The 26,487-nt window shown below is 33.9% G+C and overlaps 1 protein-coding gene and 1 long non-coding RNA gene across 15 annotated transcripts in view; one reads left to right on the top strand and one right to left on the bottom strand.

The window, feature by feature from the left end:
* Positions 1-25,431, bottom strand: part of LOC309643713 — a 129,826-nt gene extending 104,395 nt beyond the window's left edge. Inside the window, exon 1 of the long non-coding RNA XR_014254020.1 lies at positions 21,209-25,431. This is a non-coding gene — a long non-coding RNA (uncharacterized lncRNA). The remainder of the gene's footprint in view (positions 1-21,208) is intronic.
* The window catches only part of USP34 (ubiquitin specific peptidase 34), a 231,515-nt gene that overhangs the window by 117,830 nt on the left and 87,198 nt on the right, over positions 1-26,487 (top strand). For 13 of the 14 annotated variants that reach the window (XR_014253950.1, XM_082426527.1, XM_082426526.1 and 10 more), the window contains 11 exons: positions 309-398; positions 2,640-2,735; positions 8,157-8,239; positions 10,854-11,008; positions 12,141-12,254; positions 13,999-14,098; positions 14,233-14,392; positions 17,232-17,358; positions 17,454-17,601; positions 25,449-25,549; positions 25,762-25,971. Coding sequence is in view for 13 of the 14 variants with exons in the window: in XM_082426527.1 (XP_082282653.1) it covers positions 309-398; positions 2,640-2,735; positions 8,157-8,239; positions 10,854-11,008; positions 12,141-12,254; positions 13,999-14,098; positions 14,233-14,392; positions 17,232-17,358; positions 17,454-17,601; positions 25,449-25,549; positions 25,762-25,971 (1,384 nt within the window). In the remaining variant the exon portion in view is untranslated. The remainder of the gene's footprint in view (positions 1-308; positions 399-2,639; positions 2,736-8,156; positions 8,240-10,853; positions 11,009-12,140; positions 12,255-13,998; positions 14,099-14,232; positions 14,393-17,231; positions 17,359-17,453; positions 17,602-25,448; positions 25,550-25,761; positions 25,972-26,487) is intronic. The other variant, XM_082426532.1, reaches the window with a different exon arrangement.

A 26,487-nucleotide genomic window follows, 5' to 3' on the forward strand; every position in this document is an offset into this window, starting at 1 on the left:
AAAGAATACTTTCATTAAAAAAAATTATATTTAAATGCTCTTCACTTGCTTTTATACTCAGATATTTATATAGCGTATTTTACTTTAAAAGTCTTGGATTGGATTTTTAAAACTTGGATCTCTTGCCCCAGTGTATAATAAGTTGATACTTTAGGAAAAAATTTTGTGTTTGCATAGAAATGTATGTGAAGTTCATTAACTCTTTTTGCATTTAAGATTTTAAATAGCTGAATTTCTGTTAAGATCTAGAATTGTTGATACTATTTAAAATTATTTTATTCTATAAATACCTGTTTTTGCTGTTTCAGATCAGTAGTAATTTCACTTCGTCTTCTTCCAAAACTGTTTGGTACTTTTCAGCAGTTTGGGAGCAGTTATGATACACATTGGATTACAATGTAAGTAAATAAAAGAAACAGAAGTATTCATGTTAAAGATTTTTTTCCCAGTCATAATTATCAAACAAGGTTTTGAGTAACTTACTAGCTTTTATTCTGCACCAGGAAAATTTGAATTTTGTGTAATTCAAATGTTTGCTTAGATTTCTGAGTGCTATCTCTGCCACTTAGCCCCATGGAGATTATGTATATCCCTGTCACCAGGAAGTCTGACCTTTGTACTCATTGTAGTTTGAGAAAAATATTGTAGCAATTAATGCTTTAATTTTAGGGTAAAGATTTTTAGTGTATCTGACCATGGCAAAGGACTGCTGAAGAAGATCCACACGTTAAACACTCTAGGATGCCTTTAATTTTCCATTACTAGGAGTTGGTTCTAGACATTACGTCACGTTAGGGATAATTTTGACACCACCCTATTACTCCTTTACATAGATAGAGAACTTATGATTAATGTTAAAGAATTCTTTCAAGGATAGTACTTTGATGTGATATTGATTTAATGTTTGAGAATATTCTAGAGAAAGTTGGCTATCACAGGCACTTCATTAACCTCTAAGAATGTATTATTTGCTTTATTCAAAATAGACTTTTTGGAGAGATTTCAGAGACTTTAAATTTTAGGAAAAATTAGACCTGTTGAAGGATTTATTTGTGAGGTCAAGTAGGATGGAGTTTTATCTAATTCCTTCTCAAATCTAAGATTAGTTGGTAGGAATACTTGCTTTCAAAATGAATATGATTTTAAAAATTCTTAGAAGTCTGTACTATAGTTCTAAATAAGATGAAGTTAGTTCTTCTGAGTTATAGCCCTTGCTGGTTTGTTTTCTTTTAATAGGGGATCTGTTTAACCTGAACCCCTATTACTGCTTTTTAAAAATCATCTTAGAAAGTCTCTTTCTTTGGTTAATATTTCAATGTGACCCTAGTGACAATTCTGTTTGTGACTGCAAGGAAGTTCTTTGAGATACTAAACAGAGGAGTAGGGGAAAGCATTTAGCATCCTTTAAGTACAAGAGTACCATGAGTTTTATTTCATTGACTCTCTTCCCATGGTTTTTAAATGGCTGAATTACAAAATTCAAAAGTATTAAAGTGATTCACTTGTAGCTTCCCTGGGCAAGTTGGTATTGTAGTCATGTGAGGAGGTTTGAATTAAGGAGTAACAAAAGATAACATTCCTATAGAAGTGCGAAGCTGTGAATATTCAGTTACTTATCAAGTATACCTGAACTTAAGTATATTGAGTTGAAACCCTTTTAGCTTGTTCCTTAAGTTAAATATAAATAAGCTCAGTTAATTCCAACATGAGACTGGTATCCTAAATCTTATCAAGTGGATCACTTAAAAGAACTGAGCTCTTATGGTTAGTTGGCATCAATAACAACAAAAACTTCCACTTGGTGTGAACCTATTATGTGCAGTAACACTCAGCATTTGGTACATACTGTCTCTTAAACTCTTACGGCCCATATTTTAAAATTGGAAATTATCTCTGATCATCTTAGTAAATCTTCAGGTAACCAGCAAACAGACTGGCAAGTGATTGGCAATGCAAGAGTAACTTATTTGGAAAAGAAGGCTGTAGCAAAAACATGATGTAAATTACATTTGAAGTTTTGGAATTTCAGTACTTCTACATGTTAGTAGTTATATTGCTAATAAGTATTGTGTGAGATTATGTTAGTTATGGACCCTGCCATCTCTAATTGTATTTATCACTATTTCTTTTTTTCTTCTATTATTTCTAGTTTATTTTAATACCTGAATATTTCTTTGATTAAAATAAGTTATTTTAAAAAATAAGCAATTATTGACAGTAAAAAAACACAAACTGATTGATTCATTTAGTTTATATTATATGTGTTCTGTATGCCAGGCACTCTGCTAAATAATGACCAAGGCACACAGTCCATCCTTAACATGGACTGTATTGTACTGTTTTTTAATATTAACTCATATTAGTCATTTATAATTAGCATTCTGCCAGACATTTTATCCCCTTCACAGAGATTGAGTATTTTGAGATTAAAACACTGTGGTGCTTTAACTTCATAAAAATTAAGGTGCACTGCTTTATATCTTTTCACAATTCAAATATAAACAGAACTTGTAAGTTTTTGATAATTGATAGATTTTGCTTTTGAAAATTTTTTACATACAATTTTTTTTCCTGTTCTAGAATAGATTTATTCTCTTACCCTGTGCCTCTAAAACTATTTCTTCTTTCAATTGGTCCAGGTGGGCAGAAAAAGAACTGAACATGATGAAGCTTTTCTTTGATAATTTGGTATACTATATTCAAGCTGTAAGAGAAGGAAGACAGAAACATGCACTGTAAGTATACCTTAACTACGTAAGTTACGTGTAAGTGTTGATTGTCTTTCCTGTGAAAGATAATTTTCCAGTGTTCCTACTCCTACTCCTTTTCTTTCATATAATAAATAAATGTAATGAAAATTTTAGTTATGAAATTTTTAAGAGAAAGTTTCTTTTTTAAGTTGAATTATATAAGGTTATTTCTATAATTCTTAACCTTAGGAAAATGTAGGTTATATAACTTTGGGGGTTGATTAATCTTCACTATTGAGTTCTGTTCATAAGTCACTGTTTTCAGGAATCAAAAGTAAATATTTTTTTCAGAAATCACCAGTATCCTTGTATTAATGTATTAGGGCATTGATTCTAAAACTTATAAATATTTACTTCTGAACAAGTATATTTATCATAGAGTTAATTTAAAACATTTTCCTTTATTATTATAATTGAATACTAGTATTAGAAAGTTTAGGACGTGTGAAAACGTTAAGAATTGTGATGTTATAGCTGGTTAATATTTCATCATTAAAATATCTGGATATATTGAAGTGAATTTGGATAAGAATTGGTAGAAGTTGGGGTGTTAGTGGTATAGCTATGTTTAAAGCTTCTTATAGGGAGATGCCTGCCTAGAAGGAAGCATGGAGAATTCAGAAAGTGTTTGCTTGTGAGTCAGTTGGTGGAAACTGATGGTCAAGTCTAGGAAACCAGCTAAGTGTCAGTATCAGCACATCAGTAAATAAGAGAAGTAGGCACAGTATTTATTGAGAAAATATCCTCATAGAAAACTTTCATGTAGATCAGAATTGATCAGATTGTAGAAGTGTTCAGAAAAGCCATAGGCCTTTAAAGCATACTTATTCACCTCCAAAAATGAAATCACATTTTCCCCCCACAAATCAGTTCTTTCTCCAGATTACTCTACCCTTCAGTGTACCACCCTCCTCCTAGTCACCTAAAACTTGGAGACTTGGGGCCTTTTTGTATACTTTTATTTCCAAACATGAATAATGATGTTAGTGGTGATAAAAATAGCCAGTATTTGTTGATGCTTACTATGTGCCAGATACCTTTTAAGTATTATTAACTTCAAGACACACAACTTATTTGAAGTAGGAATTCTCATTTTAAAAATGAGAATGGGACTTCCCTGGTGGCGCAGTGGTTGAGAATCTGCCTGCCAGTGCAGAGGACATGGGTTCGAGCCCTGGTCTGGGAAGATCCCACATGCTGCGGAGCACCTAGGCCCGTGAGCCACAACTACTGAGCCTGCGCGTCTGGAGCCTGTGCTCTGCAACAAGAGAGCCCATGATAGTGAGAGGCCCGCGCACCGCGATGAAGAGTGGCCCCCGCTTGCCGCAACCAGAGAAAGCCCTCGCACAGAAACGAAGACCCAACACAGCCAAAAAAAAAAAAAAGAGAATGTATAAGCTATGAGGTGATAAATAATTTGCCCAAGGTCACAGTTATAAATTTTTATAAATTTATAGATTTTGTAAGTAGTGGAGCTAGAATTTCTATAATTCATTTTATAAACACACATTTTATTAATAGTCAAGCAGTCTGTTTTCTGTAATTCATATTCTTGAGTGCCACATTATACTGTCATTAATCTCTAGTTATCTTAATGCTAAAATATATCCCATGTTTTTTTTTTCACAAGTTGGCATTCCCACAAACACTGTTCCAGTTCTTTAACCAACATTTGGATCAGTTTCCTTCCCTCAGCCTCCCCCATGCTTGTTAATTCCTTATCCTTATTAAATGAGGAAGGCATGAATGATATTGGTAGAAAGCACATGGGCTTGAGAATCATACAGATCTGCGTTTAGATTATGACTCTATTGTTTTGACCTTATTTCAGTTACTTACCGCTCTAATAAATCCCCATTATTTACCTCATGAGTTTTTTCCTGTTTGTTTTTATTTTTTTAATTAATTAATTTTTGGCTGCGTTGGGTCTTCATTGTTGTGCGTGGGCTTTCTCTAGTTGCGGCGAGCGGGGGCTACTCTTCCTTGCGGTGTGCAGTCTTCTCATTGCGGTGGCTTCTCTCGTTGTGGAGCATGGGCTCTAGGTGCATGGGCTTCAGTAGTTTTGGCACGTGAGCTCAGTAGTTGTGGCTCATGGGCTCCAGAGTGCAGACTCAGTAGTTCTGGCGCTGGGCTTAATTGCTCCGGGGCATGTGGGATCTTCCTGGACCAGGGCTCGAACCTGTGTCCCCTGCATTGGCAGGCGGATTCTTAACCACTGAGCCACCAGGGAAGCCCCCCTCATGAGTTTTTTTTAAGAATTAAATGCAATAATTTAGTAAGCTGTATCTGGCACACAGTAGGTTATGTATAAATTGTAGTTACTTGGCTAAAACAAACTATGGTATAAAATAAACAAGAAACTTGCCTCCTACCCCCATTTAGATTGCCTACTGCATAAAAAATAAATTCTGCTTTCTTCAGTCTAGTATTCTGGGCCCTCAAAAATCTGAACTCAACTAACCTTTCCTGTTTTATTGTTCAGTGATTTTTTTGACATTCTATTCTTCAAGCCTGTCAAATTATTTCTGGGATGTTTCCTTAAATTTACTCTGTTCCACAGCTTGGCTTACAAAGTTACCTCTATACAAGATGCATTCTCTTTAAATCCTTTGAAAATTCTAAGTGTTCTTCAGAGTCTGTTCTCCTTTAATTATTCTTCTTCAAGCAGTGGTGAGGATTAAAGCCTTCTGATTCTGTATCTCCATACATTCTCTATAAAAGCCTTAAGATCAACAAGGAACAGGAATAAAACCACACTGACCAGCATTATTAGGAGGCAGAATTCAAATTACATGTCAACAGAGAAATAAACACTGAAGTTGCAAAAGAGCTCCCACCAGAGCCACAGCCTGTGGGCTTGAAGAGCAGGGATGGGAACTTAAGAGAGGAGCATGGAAGACATAGATGAGTCATGCTCAAAAAGAGAAAGTCCAACATTCAGTGCCAAAAAATGTACACAGATCTGAGACTTGGTTGTTGACAGCATCGACAACAGGGAAGTTGCTCACTTTGTTAGTGGAGGCAGAGAGGCAGAGCCTCACAGAAGCATTCCTTCTTTTTTTTTAATTTAAAGAAGCATTGTTTCTGTGGTGAAAAAATTGTGGTGCTCTTTGGAGGTGAGTTTTATACTTTTCTAGGGTACACCAGAGTATCCTTCCAGTCCTCCAGTCTGCCTTGTTTCCTGACATTTTAGGAGAATAAAATCTTAGAACAGAGAGCTGTCCAGACTATTTTGTTATAATTCCCTTGATTATTCAGGCTAAAAACAGAGTTGTACATTTGCTGCTCTTTGTTAATGCATACTGATTTCATGAGTTTGTGGCACATTACTTTGCATTTGTTCAGTGGCGATTATAGTAGGCAAGTTCTAAGATTTTCACGTAGGACAAAAAGATTCTTGTGGCGTTAAAGATAACATTTCATTTCATAAATGGACATGTTACATATTTCTTGAATCCAGTTGCCTCTAGAGAAAATCCTCTGTTAACATTGAGACTATCAAGTGAATGATTTTTTTTAAGGTGTCAGTTTGTCACTAAAGTTTCATGCCCGTGGGGAGATTATTTTTGTCCTATATTTTCTGTAATGTCAGGAGCCATGGACAAGCCCACGAGAGTTTATCAGTATTGATAACACTTTTGATTTGCATCCCAAGATATTTCCTGGTTCGTGATTTCAGCAACCAATGGGATCCTGGCAGAGCAGGCAGAGTCCTTTGAAGTGTGGAGCCAATGGCACTACTCTGGAAGCCGAAGAAGGGAGGATAAAGGGACTGGATCCATGCCTTCTAGGGTTATAGGTCCCTTACTCTGAGATGCAAGTATAGGGGAAGGAAGTATTCAGGAAATAAAGGCACTTTGTAAAGGACGAGAAGACATCATTCCCCTTTTATGTCTGTGACCAACGTTCCCGATACTCAGGGCATATGATGTATGATAGATCTCATGTTTGAACCTGTACTCCAAGGTCTCTGCTACAAAAATCTCTGTCCTTTTAGTAAAAGGATGAAAACTATTAAGAGCAGGCCTTGAATTTTATCTGAATAGTGTTCTAGGCTGTGAGTTCCACCCCTACCCCCCACCCCCAGTTCCCAGCCACCTTGCCGTAAGTACTTTCCATCTTCATGAAGGGCACTGCAACAGTGACAAAGCAAAAGTTCATCTTTTCTTTTCCAACGTTAACATGAGACAGTAAAGAGAAGCAAAGATATATCCAGCAAACTCAACCTTTAGGAAACCTTAACTTGAAACTTCAATGACGAATCTAGTGTAATTTTTGAAACCAGCTAACTTTAGGAAGCTTTTAGAATTTTGCACTTACTTAAAGATGTTAAGAAATTGATTTAAGAGGCTCTTTGACTCTCTGCAAAATGGGATATTGATCATGGCCCAGACTGGCTGCTGCCTTTTGTTGGCAAGGTAATTTGGGCAGCTCCTCCACAGCCAGCCTTTTGATTTGTAACATAGAGATAAGAACTCATGATTGATTTAGTCTCATTGGGTACTCAGGTGCTTGTGGGAACTAGAATATTGTGATACCACAGTCACAGTTCAATATGCAGTTCATGGAGTTGCTAAAGGAATCCTAAAATGCAAACCTGATCATTACTACCTTTCTTTCCCCAACACCCTTCAGTGACTTCCTTATGTGTCCAGAACAGTATCAAACTCTTCTGAGATTCATGCTGGCAGTGATTTGGCCCCTGCTTACCTCTTTAGACCCATCTCCTACCCTTCTTCCACCACAGACCAACACTTGCTTCTTAAAATGCTGTTCCTTTGCAAATGCCTACTAACTGAATTCCCAGGGAACCACGTGAAATCACCTACTTAACAAGCTTTCGAAGCAACTCTTAAATTATCCATTGAATTTTGTACACATGAATTACAATTACTTAGATTTGAAATAACATTCAAAAATGCTCATTTTGTATCCACTGTTTTCTTTATGAATTAGATTTATGGAAATGATATTTTATTAACATTTTTTTGTTAAAGGAATATAGTATTATCCCTGGAGGGACAATGATAATGAAACATGCCATTTCTAGATGGAAATGTTTTTTATTAGCTATTCTAATTTATGTACATATTGCATAATTTTAAAATGACATTTCTTTTGTTCCACTGTTGAGTTCTTATCTACTTATCTAATTTGAAAGTATGTGTTCTAATAATTTGCAGATTTTTATAATATTAAATAACAAATCTCACATGTAACATTTGGCTTTGTGGCCATTTTTTTGTGTATAACCAAAGATATAATTAAAATATTTAATAATTATGAATGTTATTAAATGGAATTTTACTTATTTCGTGTAATTTAAGATTAGGACCATTAAATCTTTAAAAATAATTAAGAAATAGGATCTCTCAGTTAATTATTTTAATGACTTTTTAAATACAGGTACAGCCATAGTGCCGAAGTTCAAGTGCGGCTTCAGTTCTTAACTTGCGTGTTTTCAACTCTGGGATCTCCTGATCATTTCAGTAAGTTTTTAAATCAGTATTTTAATCAGTTTTTAGATCTTCCTTGGCTCTTGAAAGAGTCCAGTTAAATGTACTCACGCCTTTAGATTTCTGTGGTGATCAAATTATTCTCAGTACTGAATGTCTTCTCAGTATGTGTGGCAATGGGAACTCGCCACTGACACATTGTTGTTTCAGGCTCTGAAAGTGCCCGTTTCTTAATGAATAAATGACTCATTTCAGGAACAAAATATTTGGGATAGGAGAACATATCATGTTAGAGTGACTGTATTTTTTATTACCTTTGGTTATAGAATATTCCTTTCACTCCGGTTGGAAACAGCCACTGTCTGCATATTATTATCAGGGCTGATCTTATCCAAAATTGGTTGGCTTCATAGGTGATAGAGACTTAGAGACCCTAGTTTTATTTAGATGAATCTCAAACTCAATTTCATTAACAGTTAATCTTAAAAAAAAAAAAAGAAAAACCAGAGAGATTGGTCTGGTATATTCAGAGTGTGGACCATTTCCAAATCCACATGCTAGATATTCTCACAAGAAAGGAGGAAGCTTGATTTCTCTTGGCCAGAGCTCCTTTCCTCTTGCTAGACTGACTGTGTTTTCTTTCACGCTCCACACACTTCTTTTTCTGTGTGTTCCTGTCAACAAACCTCATTTGTTAGAAGGGCATTCTTTCTTTAGCTGTGGTTAATATAATCAAACTGGTGAGTGTTTTGCTAGCCTGAGAGATGTCTTCATGACTCTTAAGCCCATATATGCTTGAGATATGCCATGCATTTATTTTACTGTTTAAGTCTATAATTTCTTCTTTAAGTCAAGCTGTTTGTAATAAATGTCACTAACATTGTGATACCAATAGATATCAAAATGAAGACACCTGTTTTTGATAGGAAACTTTTGTTTCCTATTACTAGGTCATTTATTACACCCATTATGACTCATAATATACAAGAAACAAATAATATAAAATATTTTTAAAAATCTTATACATGGAGTAGTCAAGCCAAAACAAGTATTGTCAGCATAAATAATTTCACATGACCATTAAGTTTCATGTTTGTTGAGTATAAATTTTTATTGGAAAATGTTAATCACTCTTTTCAGTATTTGAGTAATGAATTACTTATTTTGCTGCTCCCATTCCAGTGAACACAGTATGTATTCATACACAGTATGTATGGGCTTTCAATAGCTACTGTACATATAGAATCATACTGAAAACTTCACTTATCACACATCATAATTGTACTTCTCTAACTGGCACAGTTCCTTTCAGGTATAATATGGTTACTCCAAAGTTATATTTGATAAGTTAATACAGGTTTTTAATATACCAATAACTGTATTCCTTTAAAAACTTAAAACAATAACGGCAGCTTATACATTGCCTATTGAATGTGAATTGGTGATATAGCCATTTATGAATACACTTTGGTTTTGTTTATTATAATTAACCTGGATGCTTTTTTTTAAGATTCTTACCTATTTTTACCTATCTTCACTTATCTCTCTTCTTAATTACTTAATGTGTTTAAGTTATAATATACACTAAAGGTTATTTCTAGTTTTTTTATGTTGGCTCCCAGGGGCAGAAATTCTTCTTAGAACAAGTAGTCCATACATTAACTGTTTTTGTGAGAAACTGATTGGATACATTTTTCTGATTAAACTCTTTAGACTGATATTGGTACTAGGTAAATATTGGGTTGGCCCAAAAGTTCTGTTCAGGTTTTTCCATAACATCTTATGGAATACTTTCTGAGGTGTTTTTCATATTCTGAATCTCATCTACTTTTTGCGGGGGGTGGTGGTTCTTACGATTCTATCTTCTATTCAAATGCCTTCTGATTCTGGGGAATAAGCCTAGGCTCTAGAATCCCTTATGATATACTTTAGAAATCCCCTGTTACGCTTTTATTCTACCCTTTTGGATTGTCTACCTTATCCATATTCAGACTTGTGATTGCCCTAATGCCTTCTCTTTGATTCTGAATAGTTCTTCTGATTCCTTCTGCCATACTTTGGAATTATCTAATACTTGGATCAAAGTACTATACAGATTTTGTCTCATTACATTGGCTTCTCAGCTAATTGTATCCCCTGATGTGTTGCTGTTCTGTTTTAGGCAGTCAGTTCCCTTTTGTTTTATTAATCATAAGGATCCCTTTTTTCATAGTTTTCAGAAATAATGCTTATTGGCATTTATTGTTTATCTCCTATGTGCATAGAATGAGCTTTGAACATGACATGGTATCCACTCTATTCTTAACCCTTAAACCTTAGAACTAACTGGACTTTGGGAATTACTTCCCTTTAATCATGTTTGCTGTAATACAATGATATGTTCATATTTTAGGGAAAATGATTTTCCAGAACAAATGACTCTTCTAGGATACTTACATAAGTCATGTGTTTTTAGATGATTTATATATGGAGTATATTTAACTATATTTGAAAGCATAAATTATATGAAATCTCTTATGAAATAATTTTTGTAGAATGCTATGAAATATCGCCTTTATATTTCTATATATATTGGTGCTTCTAGTATATTTAATTAGGATGAAAATGTTGTATGTACCAGGATTTAAAATTTGTAATTTTTATCTAGGGTTAAGTTTGGAGCAAGTTGATATTTTATGGCATTGTTTAGTAGAAGATTCTGAGTGTTATGATGATGCACTCCATTGGTTTTTAAATCAAGTTCGAAGTAAAGATCAACATGCTATGGGAATGGAAACCTACAAACATCTTTTCCTGGAGAAGGTAATTTTATTTCTTGACTGTTTGTATTGTTTGTCTATATTTCCTTTTTCTTTCTTGAAATGTAAACTATAATGTTCATTTTTTCCTGTTTGAAATACTTTTAAAAAAACTAGACAAATATACTGCTTTTCAACAGTCCTTATATAATTTTTGCCACTTAGATTTTGCTTTAATTTTGTCCTCTACAGTGTTTATATCTAAATGAATACTTAGTTTATATTTATAAAAATGTTATGTTCCTTAGCTCAAGTACTTAAACTGACAGTAATTAGAGTAACTCTTGGTAAACACTAATAAGAAATGTGGGGGCTTTTGGTGTGTATTTTAAAAAATCATGAGTAACATTGTAGTTCAATTTTTCAAGGGTGGTGCCCACCCCACTAGTGTGAGAGCAGTATTCTGAAGGTCTTTCCTTAAATGGTATGGTTTTAGCCAGTCTTCCCACAGATATAAGCCAATGTTCAGATTTGTAGATTTCTGGGAAGGCGTTTTTAGGAAGTGCTGTCATGATACTAAAGATACTCGTCTATCCAATTTTTGTTTTTATTTATCAGGTGCCACAGTTGGTTCAGGTGATAATTTTCCATTTGAATTTTAAAACATTTATGATAATAAAGCAATAGACTTTATTATTCCTGTGCTAATATTTGAGATTATAAAGGCTCTCTGGTAAGTCTCTGTGACAGAATTGAGTACATATGAATGAGTTTTGGTAATGTAAACTAAATCACTTAATAGATCCAAGACAAAGCTACAAAAAGACCTTCAGTTATCTTAATTTCAGGCTCTAACTTATACACAAACTGTACATGTGGCTATACATCTTATAACTGTGTGTAGTGTAGGCATACAATAAATAATAAAATTTAAAAATTTCCTTTGGTCGATGTACATCTCAAAAATTGAAACACGTATCAGACAGGTTTCACTTATGTCATGAATAAAATTTTCATTAAATTATTATCTATTTCTAAATTATCACTAAAAATCTCAGTTGATACGTTTTTTTCTGCAATGTTTTTTAGTAAAACTAGGTTTATTAACTTAAATCTGTTATGTTAAATCCAGTAAAATGAAATCTGCTAACTTAATTATCATACTAAACTTCCTTAAAAACTTTTTTGTTTTTAAGATGCCCCAGCTAAAACCTGAAACGATTAGCATGACTGGCTTAAACCTATTTCAGCATCTCTGTAACTTGGCTCGATTGGCTACCAGTGCCTATGATGGTGGTTCAAACTCTGAGGTATGGATTTAGGTTTGTCATTTTATTAGGTCAGCTTGTAGAAATTTTTTTTTTTGTTCCTCAAATTAGATCATTGAATTATATAGTCTACCAAGCACTGAATTTACTTACTATGCAGACTTTTATTCTAAGGTTTTAAAAAGTGTTATCTTTTGGTTTTAAAAAGTTTTATAAAGCAAAGTTGATAATTTTGCATTACTAAAGATAACCTTGGTTGTACATAATGAAAACTTGGGATACAAACTTCAAGCTATGAAATAAGTAAGTCACGAAGATGTAATGTACACATAGGGAATATAATCAATAATACTGTAACAACTTTGTATGGCGCTGGATGGTAATTGATCTTATTATTGCAGTGATCATTTCATAATGTATAAAAATATTGAATCACTATGCTGTACACCTGAAACTAATGTAATATTGTATGTTAACTATAACTCTATTAACATGACTTATTATACATTCCTTGATTAGTAAAGAATTTTGCTAAGTAGAAGGTTGATTTGTCTAAAATCTGTTTTTCATGCCATTTGTTGTGGCCAAGCTTTTCGTTGCTCTTGGGCAACTCCAGAGTTCCTATTGGTAACTTCTATTCTGGAATGGAGTCCACCTAAATCATTTCTGACCATGAGACTTGATGATGAGTTCATTAACTGAAGACTGTCACAAATTGCTAGTCTTATCTCTGGTTCTGAGTTCCATTTGCCTAGTTGGGTGGCTGCAAGATTTTGTTGAATGCATTATTCCTAAACTCACCTAACACAGATTGTTATTTGAAAGTCTTCCTTATTGGACATTTGTTTATTAATGATAGCTTTGATTTATGCAGTATCCACTAACATTTTTCATTAATTTTCTTTAGTGGTTGTTTATAATAGAAAACTGATGTTAATCTATGTGGTAAAAAATAATTTTAATTGTATTTAGAATGCTTTCATAGTATCTTCCTACCTTCTTTCCTGGTTTGAATAGTGTTCTGTTCTGTTTGTTTGTTTTTGTTTTTAATTTTTTGCTCCTAACTCTTACTTTGATAGCACTATGGTAAGTTTCAATTTGGTAATTTCAGATAACCAGACAGATCTGATTTACCCAAGTAGTCATACTCTAATTTTGAGATAATACTGCTTTTTAAGTAGATGATATGAACACTAAAGGTGTTCTGTCCCCTATCAGAAGGTTATCTTTCTTCACCGTGCTCAACTTTTGAGAACTTTCACTCTCCACTTTTTCTGTAATTTTCAGTGAAAACTTTTTTTCATCTCATGGTTAATGTCATAAATTTAAATGTCAGCTTCGGTTAGCGAATCTTTTTAATTTTCTGTGAATACCTGAAAGCAGTGACTTTTTCAGAATAAGTTGGATGAAAGCATTAACATGTTATGCTAATAATTATGTGTTGTTATTACTTTGTAGCATGTTTTGAGGACTTGAGTTTTTCCCACTATGTAGTCACAACTTTTGAGTTAAACATTATACACATACATAGTTAGATGATTTATAACTAAGTATTTTTACAAGTACAGGTATGTTTCAGTGACTGAAGAAATTTCCAAGGCTTTTATCCTTATTATTATTAAATATTAGTTAATAACACTAAGTAATTAGGAATTGCCTTTTAAATATTTTATAGGATATTAAAACTTTGATATTGAATGCCTTTTAAATTTGTAACTGCTCTTCTAATAATTTACATTGTTTGACAAATAATAACATTTATAGATGTCATATTTTTCTTTCTTAGCTTTGTGGTATGGACCAATTTTGGGGCATTGCTTTAAGAGCACAGTCTGGGGATGTCAGTCGAGCAGCTATCCAGTATATTAACTCCTATTATATTAATGGTGAGTGATTTGAAATATTGTCTGATAGGTAATTTTTTATGTAAGTATTTTTTGTTTAGCTATAATTTGTTTTCTTTAATATAGCTAAACAAGACTATAGGATTGATATACATATCTAAACATCTGATTTTCAGGTAAAACGGGTTTGGAGAAGGAGCAAGAATTTATTAGTAAGTGTATGGAGAGTCTTATGATAGCTTCTAGCAGTCTTGAACAGGAATCACACTCAAGTCTCACTGTTATAGAAAGAGGACTCCTTATGCTGAAGACACATCTGGAAGCATTTAGGAGAAGGTAATTTTTTAATACCACATTATTAGAATGAATTTTAGGCTTTTTTTTTTATGCTGATATGTCCAAAATATTCTTAAAATTAAACTAAAGGTTTTCTTGGGGGCAGGTAGAAAGCATAACTTACCAAAAGTGAAGGGTTAGTAATGGAAGTAATTTTTATTCATGATATGTACCATTTTGCTGTGGAATAGGCAATATAGGTTCCTGGTAAATACTGCAGAGCTTTAAAAATCATAAGACTGAGAAGATATGCATGAATAAGAATCTCTAGACAGAATTCCATCTCTGAGAAAGCATTACTATGATTGAAATGGCAGAATACCACTACCAAAAAAAGTTTCACTAAAACCCTCACCAAGAACATCAAATAATCTCTCATAGTTGAATCAAGTTGAGTCATTTGTTTCATTTGCTGTTTTTTTTTCTTCCTGGACTAGGAGACAGTATTTTAATTTTGAATTTCCATTTACCATGGAAACATGATCAAAAAATTCTGTGTTAATGAATATCTGTATAATTAATTTAGACATACCCTGTGTAATACAGAAATAAAGCAAATTAACATTTATGAATATATCGACTGAATTGAAAGGTGAGTAGATAGTTTTAATTAAGAAATTCTGTTTGTTAAAAATCATGAGTAAATGTAAAAGTACAAAGAACTGTTGGAAAAAATTGTTAAAATTAATAACTTCTTTCAACTTTAGAGCTCAGTTTGATAATGAAAAACTTATACAATTTGTATATATTGACCTTTTGTTTAAAATATCAGAGAATACTGAATAAAGATTTTCTACACATTCCTTATAAATAACATGGCTCCATGCTTTAAAACATTTAGGCATCGCAAAATTCTTTATTTTGATTATGATTATAATTTGTGGAAATTCTACTTAATTCCTTGTGTTTTTAAAGAATGTGTAAGGGAACGCTAGAGTTTTTCGCACAGAAACTTCACACTGCCTCATAATTTTGACCACTTTAAAAACTAAAAATAAAAAAGCAAATGTGGTGATATGTCTTACTCAAATTAATAAAAAATTAATACATACTCATAAAATTCAGATATTACACTAAGATAATACTAAAGAAAATCAAAGTCTCTATCTTTTCCTATCAGAGATATTTACTCTTAATGATATGATAGGTATTCTTCTAAAATTTTCTCTATGCTGCAGGGCCTACAAACAAACCAAAAAGGTCCTTTTGGTTCAAGCCCCTAGTCCTCATACAGTGTTACCAATGGTTTTAAAATAAGCACTTATTTTAAAAGTCTTTTTAAAAACAAATTTTTTCCTAAGATTCAATGGTGCGTTTTATAAGTTTAATGAATTTCAGTTCAAAAATTCCTTCTCAGATGTACAAACTTTTTTCTAACTCAAAAAAATTGATTATAGTATCCTTGATATAGAAGTCTTTGTATTTGTTTATATTTTACTCTAAAAGTTAATGTTGGTGTTAAATAATTTATATAAATACTATTTTGTGGATGGCAAGTAAAGAAACTAGGAAACAGAATTGAATATTCAAAAGCTAAGAGCTAGTTTTAAAAATTATCTAGGAATTTTCATGCAAATCCTTGTGTAGTATCATTGTACAGTTTCAGGTGCTTAATGTGCTTAGTGCTACCCATAATTTAAAATTGCCTTAACATTTATAAAATGAAAATATAAAGTAATTATTGTGTTTATGTATTCCTTATATTAAAAAAGTAAATAAAAATGTCTTTTTAAAAGGGTTGCTACTCCTAATTTAAAATTGCCTAACATTTATAAAATGAAAATATAAAGTAATTGTTGTGTTTATGTATTCCTAATATTAAAAGAGTAAATAAAAATGTCTTTTTAAAAGGGTATTCTTTAAAGGAAAAAAAAAGAGGTATTCTTTTCAAAAAGAGTTAAGGTTATAGTCTTAAACAGTGGTCTCAACCAGAAACGATTTTGTTTCCCAGGGTACATTAGATAATGCCTAAAGACATTTTTGATTATCACAGCTTAAGGGAGAAGGTGGTGCTGTTGGCATATAGTAGGTAAAGGACACTGCCAAACATCCTGCATTGCACCAGATAGACCCCTCATAACAAAAAATAATCAGGCCCAAAAAGATGACTGTTTTGCTCGTAGAAGCTGGACATTGGATCACTTCTAGGAAATCAAGTACATTTATTCCCTTACTTGCCCTCCTTCTATTCTAGAACTGCTGATTAGTTTTAGACATTGATAATTTTTTCTTAACTAAATTCAGGTACCCTGGATCCTGTCTTCAACAACTGAAAATAAGTTAGAAAATTAATATTTAGTGAGTGTCATGCTAGATGCCTGTTTCCTTTGAAATATTAATCTTTATAACTCATTTTATGATTTTAGCAGTCATGGAATCGGCTCTCAAGTTGTTAGGCTGGTTAACATATATTTACTACAATACAGTTCTGTCTTTGAAAAATATTTCCTAATACCTTTTTTCCTCTTTTGAAAATAGGAATGACAGCTTGCCATTTACTTACCGGATTAGTTTGTTTCTTTAAATTCCTCCTGCCTCTGCTACTCCCCTGTGTCCCCCCCGCCAACCTTTAAAAAAAAAAAAGTGTTCCTAATGGGTCCTTTTTTTTTTTCAGTAATTTTTGTTAGAAACTAATTTTTAAGGAGCTCTTAGCTATATTTACACATTTAAGTTTGATTCAATATGATGAATCCAAACTTAAACTTAATGTTGTAGAGTAAATTGGAATGTACTGGACCCTTTTGTGGGTGCTTTCATTTTGTAAAGTAGTAAAAATTTCTGTAACATTAAAATGGTTTATAATGATATCCTTCCTGTGTGTGGTTTTTGTGTGTTTTAGGTTTGCATATCATCTCAGACAGTGGCAAATTGAAGGCACGGGTATTAGTAGTCATTTGAAAGCACTGAGTGACAAACAGTCCCTGCCATTAAGGGTTGTATGCCAGCCAGCTGGACTCCCTGACAAGGTAGTTACATAGTTTTAGTTTCCAAATTGATAACATTTCCCAGTTCAAATATATGTTCTTTTTGTATTTTTAAATGGTTGCATCTCATATTTCAGATGACTATTGAAATGTATCCTAGTGACCAGGTAGCAGATCTTAGGGCTGAAGTAACTCATTGGTATGAAAATTTACAGAAAGAACAAATAAATCAACAAGCTCAGCTTCAGGAGTTTGGTCAAAGCAGCCGAAAGGGAGAATTTCCTGGTAAGTCCATCAGTTCAAATTTTCATATTTTCTAGGTTCTATTATATATCGACTTCACACCTTTACTTCTTTGAAGACTACCAACCATGTTCATGACTCTCCCTGCGCCCCTTCCCCCCCCCCCCGCCCCCCCGCCATGCCTTCCCATACCCTTGGTATGGTGCCATTGATTCTTAGACAAGAGTTAAGTTTTTTTTTTTTAAGATGTTATTTGCAAACACTTGTCCTCATTTTTCTCAAAAAAAATTCTACTTTTGGAGGTTATTTGATAAGCAGTGTGGGAACTAATAAGTTTAAGTGTCCATACACTACCTAGTACCCAATTTTACCCAATGAATTTTTTTTTCTATTTTGATATATTTTGTTGTTGTTTTGAAGCATATGAAAACAATACATCATTAAGTTCCATCTGTGCATCTCCCCTTACCTCCAAAAAAGTATCATATTAAGAAATTTTTCATGTGGGCCTGATAGGTATATTTGATTCTTCCCTTACTGTTAATCCAGTGGTGCATCTGTAGTGTCTTTCCATAGCACATAAAATAGGAGCTAAACAGAGGAACAACCAGGAAAGCTGTTGATTACAGTTTAAAGGTCTGACATTGTAACAGGCTAACTATATATTTAGGGGAAAAAGTCTTAAAGTTTTAAAAGCTTCTTTTTAGGACTTTTAACCTGCTTGTGTGCAGAATGATAATTCTTTGGCATGTTTTAGTAAGGAGCCAACAATATTGCTACACCATGCTTAAGATGAAAGTATATGTATGTGTCTTCTAAAGTATATCAGATCCTTTTTTAAAATTAATTAATTTATTTTTGGCTGTGTTGGGTTTTCATTGCTCTGCTCGGGCTTTTCTCTAGTTGCGGCGAGCGGGGTCTTCTCTTCGTTGTGGTGCGCGGGCTTCTCATTGCAGTGGCTTCTCTTGTTGCAGAGCACGGGCTCTAGGTGTGCAGGCTTCAATAGCTGTGGCTTGCGGGCTCTAGAGCGCAGGCTCAGTAGTTGTGGTGCACAGGCTTAGTTGCTCCACGACATGTGGGATCTTCCCAGACCAGGGCTTGAACCCGTGTCCCCTGCATTGGCAGGCAGATTCTTAACCACTGCACCACCAGGGAAGTCCCAGTATATCAGATCTTAAATTTTGTTCTTGAATAATTAATAAGTATTCTTGGTTAGAGGAATAGAGGTTGAAAAGTCTCCCTCCTACCCCTATCCCTGAGTCTCCCATTTCCCTTTCCTGAGGCAAATGTTCTTAGGTATTTTTCAAGAGATAATAAGATTATAATATAAGAATATTTGTATATATACAGTTGACCCTTGAATAATGTGGGGGTTAGGGACACCAACCCTCCACACAGTCAGAAGTTCATGTATAACTTGTAGTTGGCCCTTCATACCCGCAGTTCTTCCATATCCATAGTTCTGCATCTGTAGACTCAGCCACCTGAGAATCATGTAGTACTGTAGTATTTACTATTGAAAAAAATCTGCTTATAAATGGGTCTGCGCAGTTCAAACCTTTGTTGTTCAGGAGTCAGCTATATGCTTCAAACACAGATGGTAGCATTCCATTTATACTCTTGACCCCTTGTTTGTTGTGCTCATATTATCTTAGAGAACATTCCATATTAGTACATATAGAAACTTACCACATTCTTTTAAAGATCTGCATTGTCTGTAGTATGGTGGGTACCATGATTTATTTTACCTGTTCTCTATTAATGGACATTTGTTTCCTTTCTTTTGATATTATAGTGTTATAGATAGTATCCTTAATACATACATTATCTAATGCATGTTGGCTAAATACCTAGGTATGGAATTTTGAGATCAAAAAGTATGTTTTTGTTAACATTGAAATATATTGTACATAAAGAGAATATGAAATGAGTAATAATAAAATGAAAACCACCAATGTACCTACCACTCAGATTAAGGAGTAGAACATTATTAGAAGCTAGTTGTGTGTCCCTCCGTGATATCATCCTTTCCACTTCCCCATAACACTGTCTTGATTTGTTACTCTTTTTTGGTGTTCTTTATAGTTTTACCTCCAGTGTATATATTCCTAAACAATGTATTTAGTTCTGTGAAACAGATAAGTATGCACAAACTTGATGGATTAAGGAAAAGAGAGTACTGCCTTGTTAGGTCACAGAAGAACACAAGCTAAAGAGGGTGTACTTTCACCCTCTCTAAAGATTTGTGTAAAGCCTCATCTGAGGTTATCACTGAGAAAATTCTCAAGTTTAGGTCTTGGCACAGTGAAGACATATTTTAGTGCTGTAATGTTGACAAGATGCTGAAATACCAACAGAAATACAGTCACAGAGTCTCTTCTTTTTCTAATCTCTTCATGACCTACTTTAGCTCTCAGGAATAGATCAAAATAGAATTTCTTCTGTAAGGTAATATGAATGTCTTCTGCTGATTTAAGCAGTAGGACATGAAGGTGAGAGTAGAAATTTCACTGTCATATTCTGGTAGTGAACATGACTGGTAAAGACAGTCCGGGTTCAGATAAGAATCTGGGCCAGGTTCACTTGCCATTCTTTCCTTAGATAGAGAAGGTATTATGAAGGAAGCAGAGATTTTGGTCGTGTGGCCCTCAGTAATACATTTTTCTGGTCACAATGATCCTATTGACTATCCTTCACATCTGATGCACAGCAGTTGGATCTCCTTTATCATCCTCATAATTGTTTTTGTCTCTCTCCTATGTTGACTATTCTGTTTCCAGTATTCCGTACCTTCTTTATTGGTTCACTTTTTTATTTGGCTGGAATACAGTGCAATTGTCCAGTAGCTTCTTGAGAGAATGTTGATATGGGGTAAAGTTTGTGAGTCTTTGAATGATCAAAAATACATTTCTCTTACTTTAAATGGTGATTTGGCTGGGTATAGAATTCTAGATTGGAAATAATTTTGTTTCAGAATTTTAGAGATATTACTGCATTGTGTTTTGTGGTTCTGTTATTGCTGTTTAGAATTATGAAGTCATTCAGATTTCTGATATTTTTTTACACATCCAATTTTTTTTTTCCTCTTCTAGAGCTTAATGAATCTTCTTGTTCCTAATATTCTGAAATTTTACAATACTAGGCCTGAGTATGGATCTGTTTTCAACAATTGTAATGGGTACTTTAATATTTAGAGGTCTGTTTTAGTTTGGCAAGTTGTATCTTTAAGTTTGGGGAAATTTTCTTGAATTAGTCTTCTTGTGTTCTGTTTTATCATTTATCTCTAAATTCTTTATCTACATGTTTCATCTCTTGGACTATTCCTAATTTACTTATCTTTTCTTTCCTATGGTTCATTTCTTTGAGTGTTAACTTCCTGAGAGATGTTCTCAACTTTATTTTACAATTCTTTTGAGTTTTTCATTTTTGCTGTCATGCTTTTAATATCAGACATCTGTTTTGTGTCCTCAGGGTACTCCTGTTATCTTAGTTGAAATATTTTTTTGAGAATATTGGGGTTTTTCTTTCCTTAATTGTTGAATCTTTAAAAATCCAGACTGATGGTGCCCGCATTTCAATTAGAATGTTTAGCTAATTACCTAATTATTTTATGTTAATCTCATCTCCTCTTTAACCTTATATTTACCACTCTGGCATTCTTTATTCCTATGTATAGATTGAAAAGTTTCCATTTGCTTTTCTTTTTTCTTCCTCTTTCTAATGAATTTCCCTTAAAAATGTTTACATTGCAGATCTGGTGATGAATTATCTCAAGTTTTTTTTTTGTTTGAATAAAAAGTTTGTTTTGCCTTCAATTTTGAAAGAAATTTTCACTGGGTATAGAATTCTAGGTAAAGAAATTTTTTTCTTTCAGGACTTAATAAAAAAATTTCCCATTATCATTTGGCTTGCAAAGTTTCTGACGAAAAGTCTGTGGTTTTTCTTGTCTTTCATCCTTTGTATACAATGTGTCTTTTTAACTGTGCTTCATTTTAAAGATTTTTCTTTAACATTGATTTTCAGCAGTTTGATTTTTAATGTGCCCGGTGTTTTTGTGTTATGCAGCTTGGGTTTAGTTCAGCTTCTTGGGTCTGTTGTGTATTTGTAACATTTATCAAATTCGAAAAAGGTTTAGCAATTATATATTTTTTCAAATATTTTTTTTCTTTTTCCTTACCCCTCGCCATAATTTCTGGGCTTCTAATTAAATGTATCTTAGACTGTTTGTTAGTGTCTCATAGATCACTGAGGTGCTGTTCTTTTCCTTTATTCCTTTTCTCTTTCTCTTCTTCTTCTCTCTTTTTCTTTTCCTTCTCTTTCTACCCCTTCGATCCCTCTTCTCTTCCCCTCCTTTGTCAGGTGTTGATCTTGTTCCTGTGCCAAATCAGTATAAGTCAGATTATGGATTATAAATTTGTGTCTGGTTTAGGATTTATCTTTTTGAGGTCTTGATGGTTACTGTAAGTGCATTTGATTTCCAGCTTGCAAACTTGTTTGCTATTATCTGTTCCCTTTTTTTCCCTGTCAGATGTTTGTAAAATCTTTAAAATTTACTTTATTGCAGCTTCAGAGGATAAAAATTAGATATGTGTTGTTTAATATATCATCATAACTTAAGAAGTTTTAAGATTTCTTTTTCCTTTTCTTGTTTTGAAACATTCATTGCATTAATATATTAAATTTTGGGGGACTTCCTTGGAGGCACAGTGGTTAAGAATCTGCCTGCCAGTGCAGGGGACATGGATTCGAGCCTTGGTCCGGGGAGATCCCACATGCCGCGGAGCACCTAAGCCCGTGTGCCACAACTACTGAGCCTGCTCTGTAGAACCCGGGAGCCACAACTACTGAGCCCACGTGCCACAGCTGCTGAAGCCCGTGCACCCCTAGAGCCCATGCTCCGCAGCAAGAGAAGCCACTGCAGTGAGAAGCCCATGCACCGCAATGAAGAATAGCCCCTTCTCACCACAACTAGAGAAAGCCCGCACACAGCAATGAAGACCCAACGCAGCCAAAAAATAAATTAATTTAAAAACAAAAACGATATTAAATTTTTTAAAGATAGCAACTTTTTCGAGAACTGTTGAGGAATAAGCAATTCTTAGGTTAAAAAAGATCCTCTCAAAAGTAGCAGAAGATAGAAAGCTGCTCAGTTAACTGTAAAAACCAATTCAGCTGTTATAATTGAAAGTTGATATGTACACAATGTGTAGGCCTAATTCACATATCAAATAGAGTCCAAAATCCTAGGTAAACTGCTAGCCATCTTAGTTCTATTTTGTAACAAAGTTGTACATGCTTAGGGTCTCTAACAAACTGGGAAGCCAATCAACTCCATATTATCTTAGCAATACATCACGACTAAGCATATTTTATCTCACTATTGTAAAAAGATCAACAGTCATAGATTGTATTAGATTATCTCAATAACATAGAAAAGAAATTTTATTAATAAAAATCTACTGAAGTATTAGAAGTTTAATATAGAGTTTCTGTTCATCTAGTAGCACATGTTTTTCTTAAGCACTAATTTTAAATGATTTGGATAAAACATTACTGTCAGAAGAGGGAACTCAGTGATAATTTGAGGGTAATATAATGATGAATAGGAAACTAAAGAAATCAAGTGTTTTGTAGCAATTTAAAAACCATAGGATACTTTTCTGTTTGTTTGTTTTGCTGCACGTGGCTTGTGGGATCTTAGTTCCTGACCAGGGATTGAACACAGGGCAGTGTCAGTGAAAGCGGCGGAACCTAACCACTGGACCACCAGGGAAGTCCCTAGTTAGGGTACTCTTAATGTGACGTGTTTGTGGAATATATGAGAATAAAACTTTTTTGAGATATGTAAATAAATCAACACTTGAATAAGTGATTATACCTAGCATCTCTATATAAAATATTGTAGAGATGCCAAGTTAATTTCTTTCTTAATATATTTTACCTAAATCTGAATGAATTTTTACTTTGAATTGGATGAAACTACTCTGAATAATAAACTGTGTGAATAAACTAAACAATATCAGAAGTTCTGAGAGGAAAACCTGAAAGGATAATAGATGAATTTCAGTACTAGCTATTATACATTTAAAAACTACAATATTATCTCATAAAGAGTGTTAATTAAATCACAATAGATAGCAGAGAAATAGTCTTATGAGATGTTCGGTTTAGGGGCAGAAAGAAAAACCCTGTTTCTCTCTAATGTTCAGGATGAATTTAAAGTATTCTTTATACACACATGCGCATGCATACACACAGTAAACTCTAGGAAAATTCAGAAGATATAGGATTGAAAATTTATCAAACTTTTGGGAGGGCCAAGGTTTCTAGGCTTAGAAATAACAAGAAGGGAAAAAAACATAGGTTTAGCTACACAACAATTAGCAATTTTGCTACACAACAATTATACTTTTTTTTAATATATAATTTTATTTATTTATGCATGCTGAGCCGGGTCTTAGTTGCAGCATGCAGACTCTTAGTTGTGGCATGAAGACTCTTAGTTGCGGCATGCATGCGGGTTGTAGTTCCCCAACCAGGGATCAAACCGGGCCCTCTGCATTGGGAGCATGGAGTCTTGCCCACTGGACCACCAGGGAAGTCCCATACGCAACAGTTACATTTAAGGAAAAATACTGAAATGAATCTTACTGGAGGAACCCATTTTCCTTCCCTGTGTTTGAAATATTTTCAGGTAGAATTTTCTTACTTGAGTGGAGGGAAAACGTAATTGTAAAACGTTATGGGTCGTTGTGGAAAGCAGTAATCGTGCTTCACTCATTCCTGAAAATAGTTGGATAGTGCCTATCCAATGGAATTTTCCTACATTAAGTTAATAAAATTTAACAATATTTGAGTTTAATTATTCATCAGATATTTCATCATTTTGCTTAACTTTCTTCCTCTGTCAAGCATTTTCTTTAAAAAAAATTTTTTTTTCATGGATTAAACAATAATTAATTTGAATGCCTGCTGTTCTAATGCTGGGAATACATGTGTGCCTTTGTGCAACTGGGTTGGTTTTTTTTAGTGGGGGAGAGACAGATACTTAAATATAATATCAGATGCTAATAAGTGCTTTACAGAAAGATAAAGCAGAGTAAGGGATTAATAGCGAGATGAGGCTTTTTAGATTGAGTAGTTAGGAGGAAGGCCTTTTAGAGCTCACATTTGATGAAAGACTTGAACTGTGGGAATGATCCATATGCATTCCTGGGGAGGAGCATCTTAAACCTTTGAGATGGGAACATGCTTGATGCTTTCAAGAAAGAACATGCTTGGGTGGCTAAAGCATATTTTGGTAGGGACGATGGTGGGAAATGAAGTTGAAGCAAAGAGGACTTATGCATTCTAGAAATGAATTGCCTCAGTCTATTGAGTTCGTTGAGTTTACTGTAATCTAGAATGTTGTAGCTCATCTTTTTTCTCTTCTTGTCAGAACTTTTTTTCTGCCCTATAATCTATTTTGTGCTGATAGGTAGTAACAGGGAAGAGAAAACTCGATCATTATAAATACATGCTGGTTACTTGTGAACTAAGGCATTAATGAATCTGTTTCTCCTGCATGTATTGCTAAGGGGAAACGCTGTAGGTTCCCAGAAAGCACTGTAGTGTTCTTTACTTGTAAAAATTTTCATATTATTAAGCAAGCAGGAATTGATCTTATTAGAGTGGTGCTAAAGGAGGATTTTCTTGTAATTTTTACTGCCTAAGGCTAACATCAGACAACAGAAAATAATATAAGAAGTATGCTTGGCCCTGTTTGCACTGTGCTCAAGAATTCTGTTTAAGCTTAATGTCCAGTGGAATTAATTGCTATAACTGTGTATTCATGTTGGCAAGTAAGTTAACTCTTATAAGAAAGTTCACTTATGTTTTCTGTTTTTAAGGAGGCCTTATGGGACCAGTCAGGATGATTTCATCTGGACATGAATTAACAACAGATTATGATGAGAAAGCACTTCATGAGCTTGGTTTTAAGGATATGCAGGTACGCATAAATGTGGTTTGAGTTTTAATCATCTGTTGACTTACAGTCAATAGTTGTTTAGTTGAAGATACAGTTCAAAAACAGTTCTTACTGCTTTTGTTATATTAAAATTGTAAGGGAAGTTATTTTCCACTTCACAGGTTTATTAAACCAAAAACTTGATATGTCTAATTATGTGTTGATTTTTTTCCCCGTTTCTCCTGTTTTTATAGATGGTATTTGTATCTTTGGGTGCACCAAGGAGAGAACGGAAAGGGGAAGGTGTTCAGCTGCCAGCATCTTGCCTACCACCCCCTCAGAAGGACAACATTCCGATGCTTTTGCTTTTACAAGAACCTCATTTAACTACTCTTTTTGATTTATTAGAGATGCTCGCATCATTTAAACCACCCTCAGGAAGAATGGCAATTGAAGATAGTGAGGTGACTATATCATTTCATTTTCACGAAATCTTGTTTTGTCTTTCTGTTGAATGGAAAAAATTTTCTCAGTAATCTCTTAAAAGCAATAAAACCAAGGAATCCATTTATTAATTCATTAACTATTTAAGTGCCTAATATCCCAGGCGTGCTGTTTGCAAGGATCAAAGTAGACACAGTTTCAGCCTTCATTGAATCCAGTGGGGAAGACAGATAATTGACATGCCTAACAGATAGTTTCAAGTAAACTAACAGATAAATAGTTCAGGTAAAGATAGTTGCTACGACTTGCCATTATTAAGGACTGGTGATAGACAGACTGTTTATATTTTATTTGGTCAAAGAAGGTTTCTCTGAGGGAGACCATATAAATCTGAGCTTGCAGGATGAAAAGGAGCCTACTAAATGAAGTGGATGAGGAATGATCTGGATAGAGTAAACTGATTCCTGAAGCCCTTGATACAAGAAGAAGTTAGGCAGGTCTGGGAATTGTTTGGGAGCTGGTAAGTAGAGTGTGGA

Source organism: Balaenoptera physalus (genome assembly GCF_965194825.1).
Source record: "Balaenoptera physalus genome assembly, chromosome: 15".
NCBI lineage: Eukaryota > Metazoa > Chordata > Mammalia > Artiodactyla > Balaenopteridae > Balaenoptera > Balaenoptera physalus.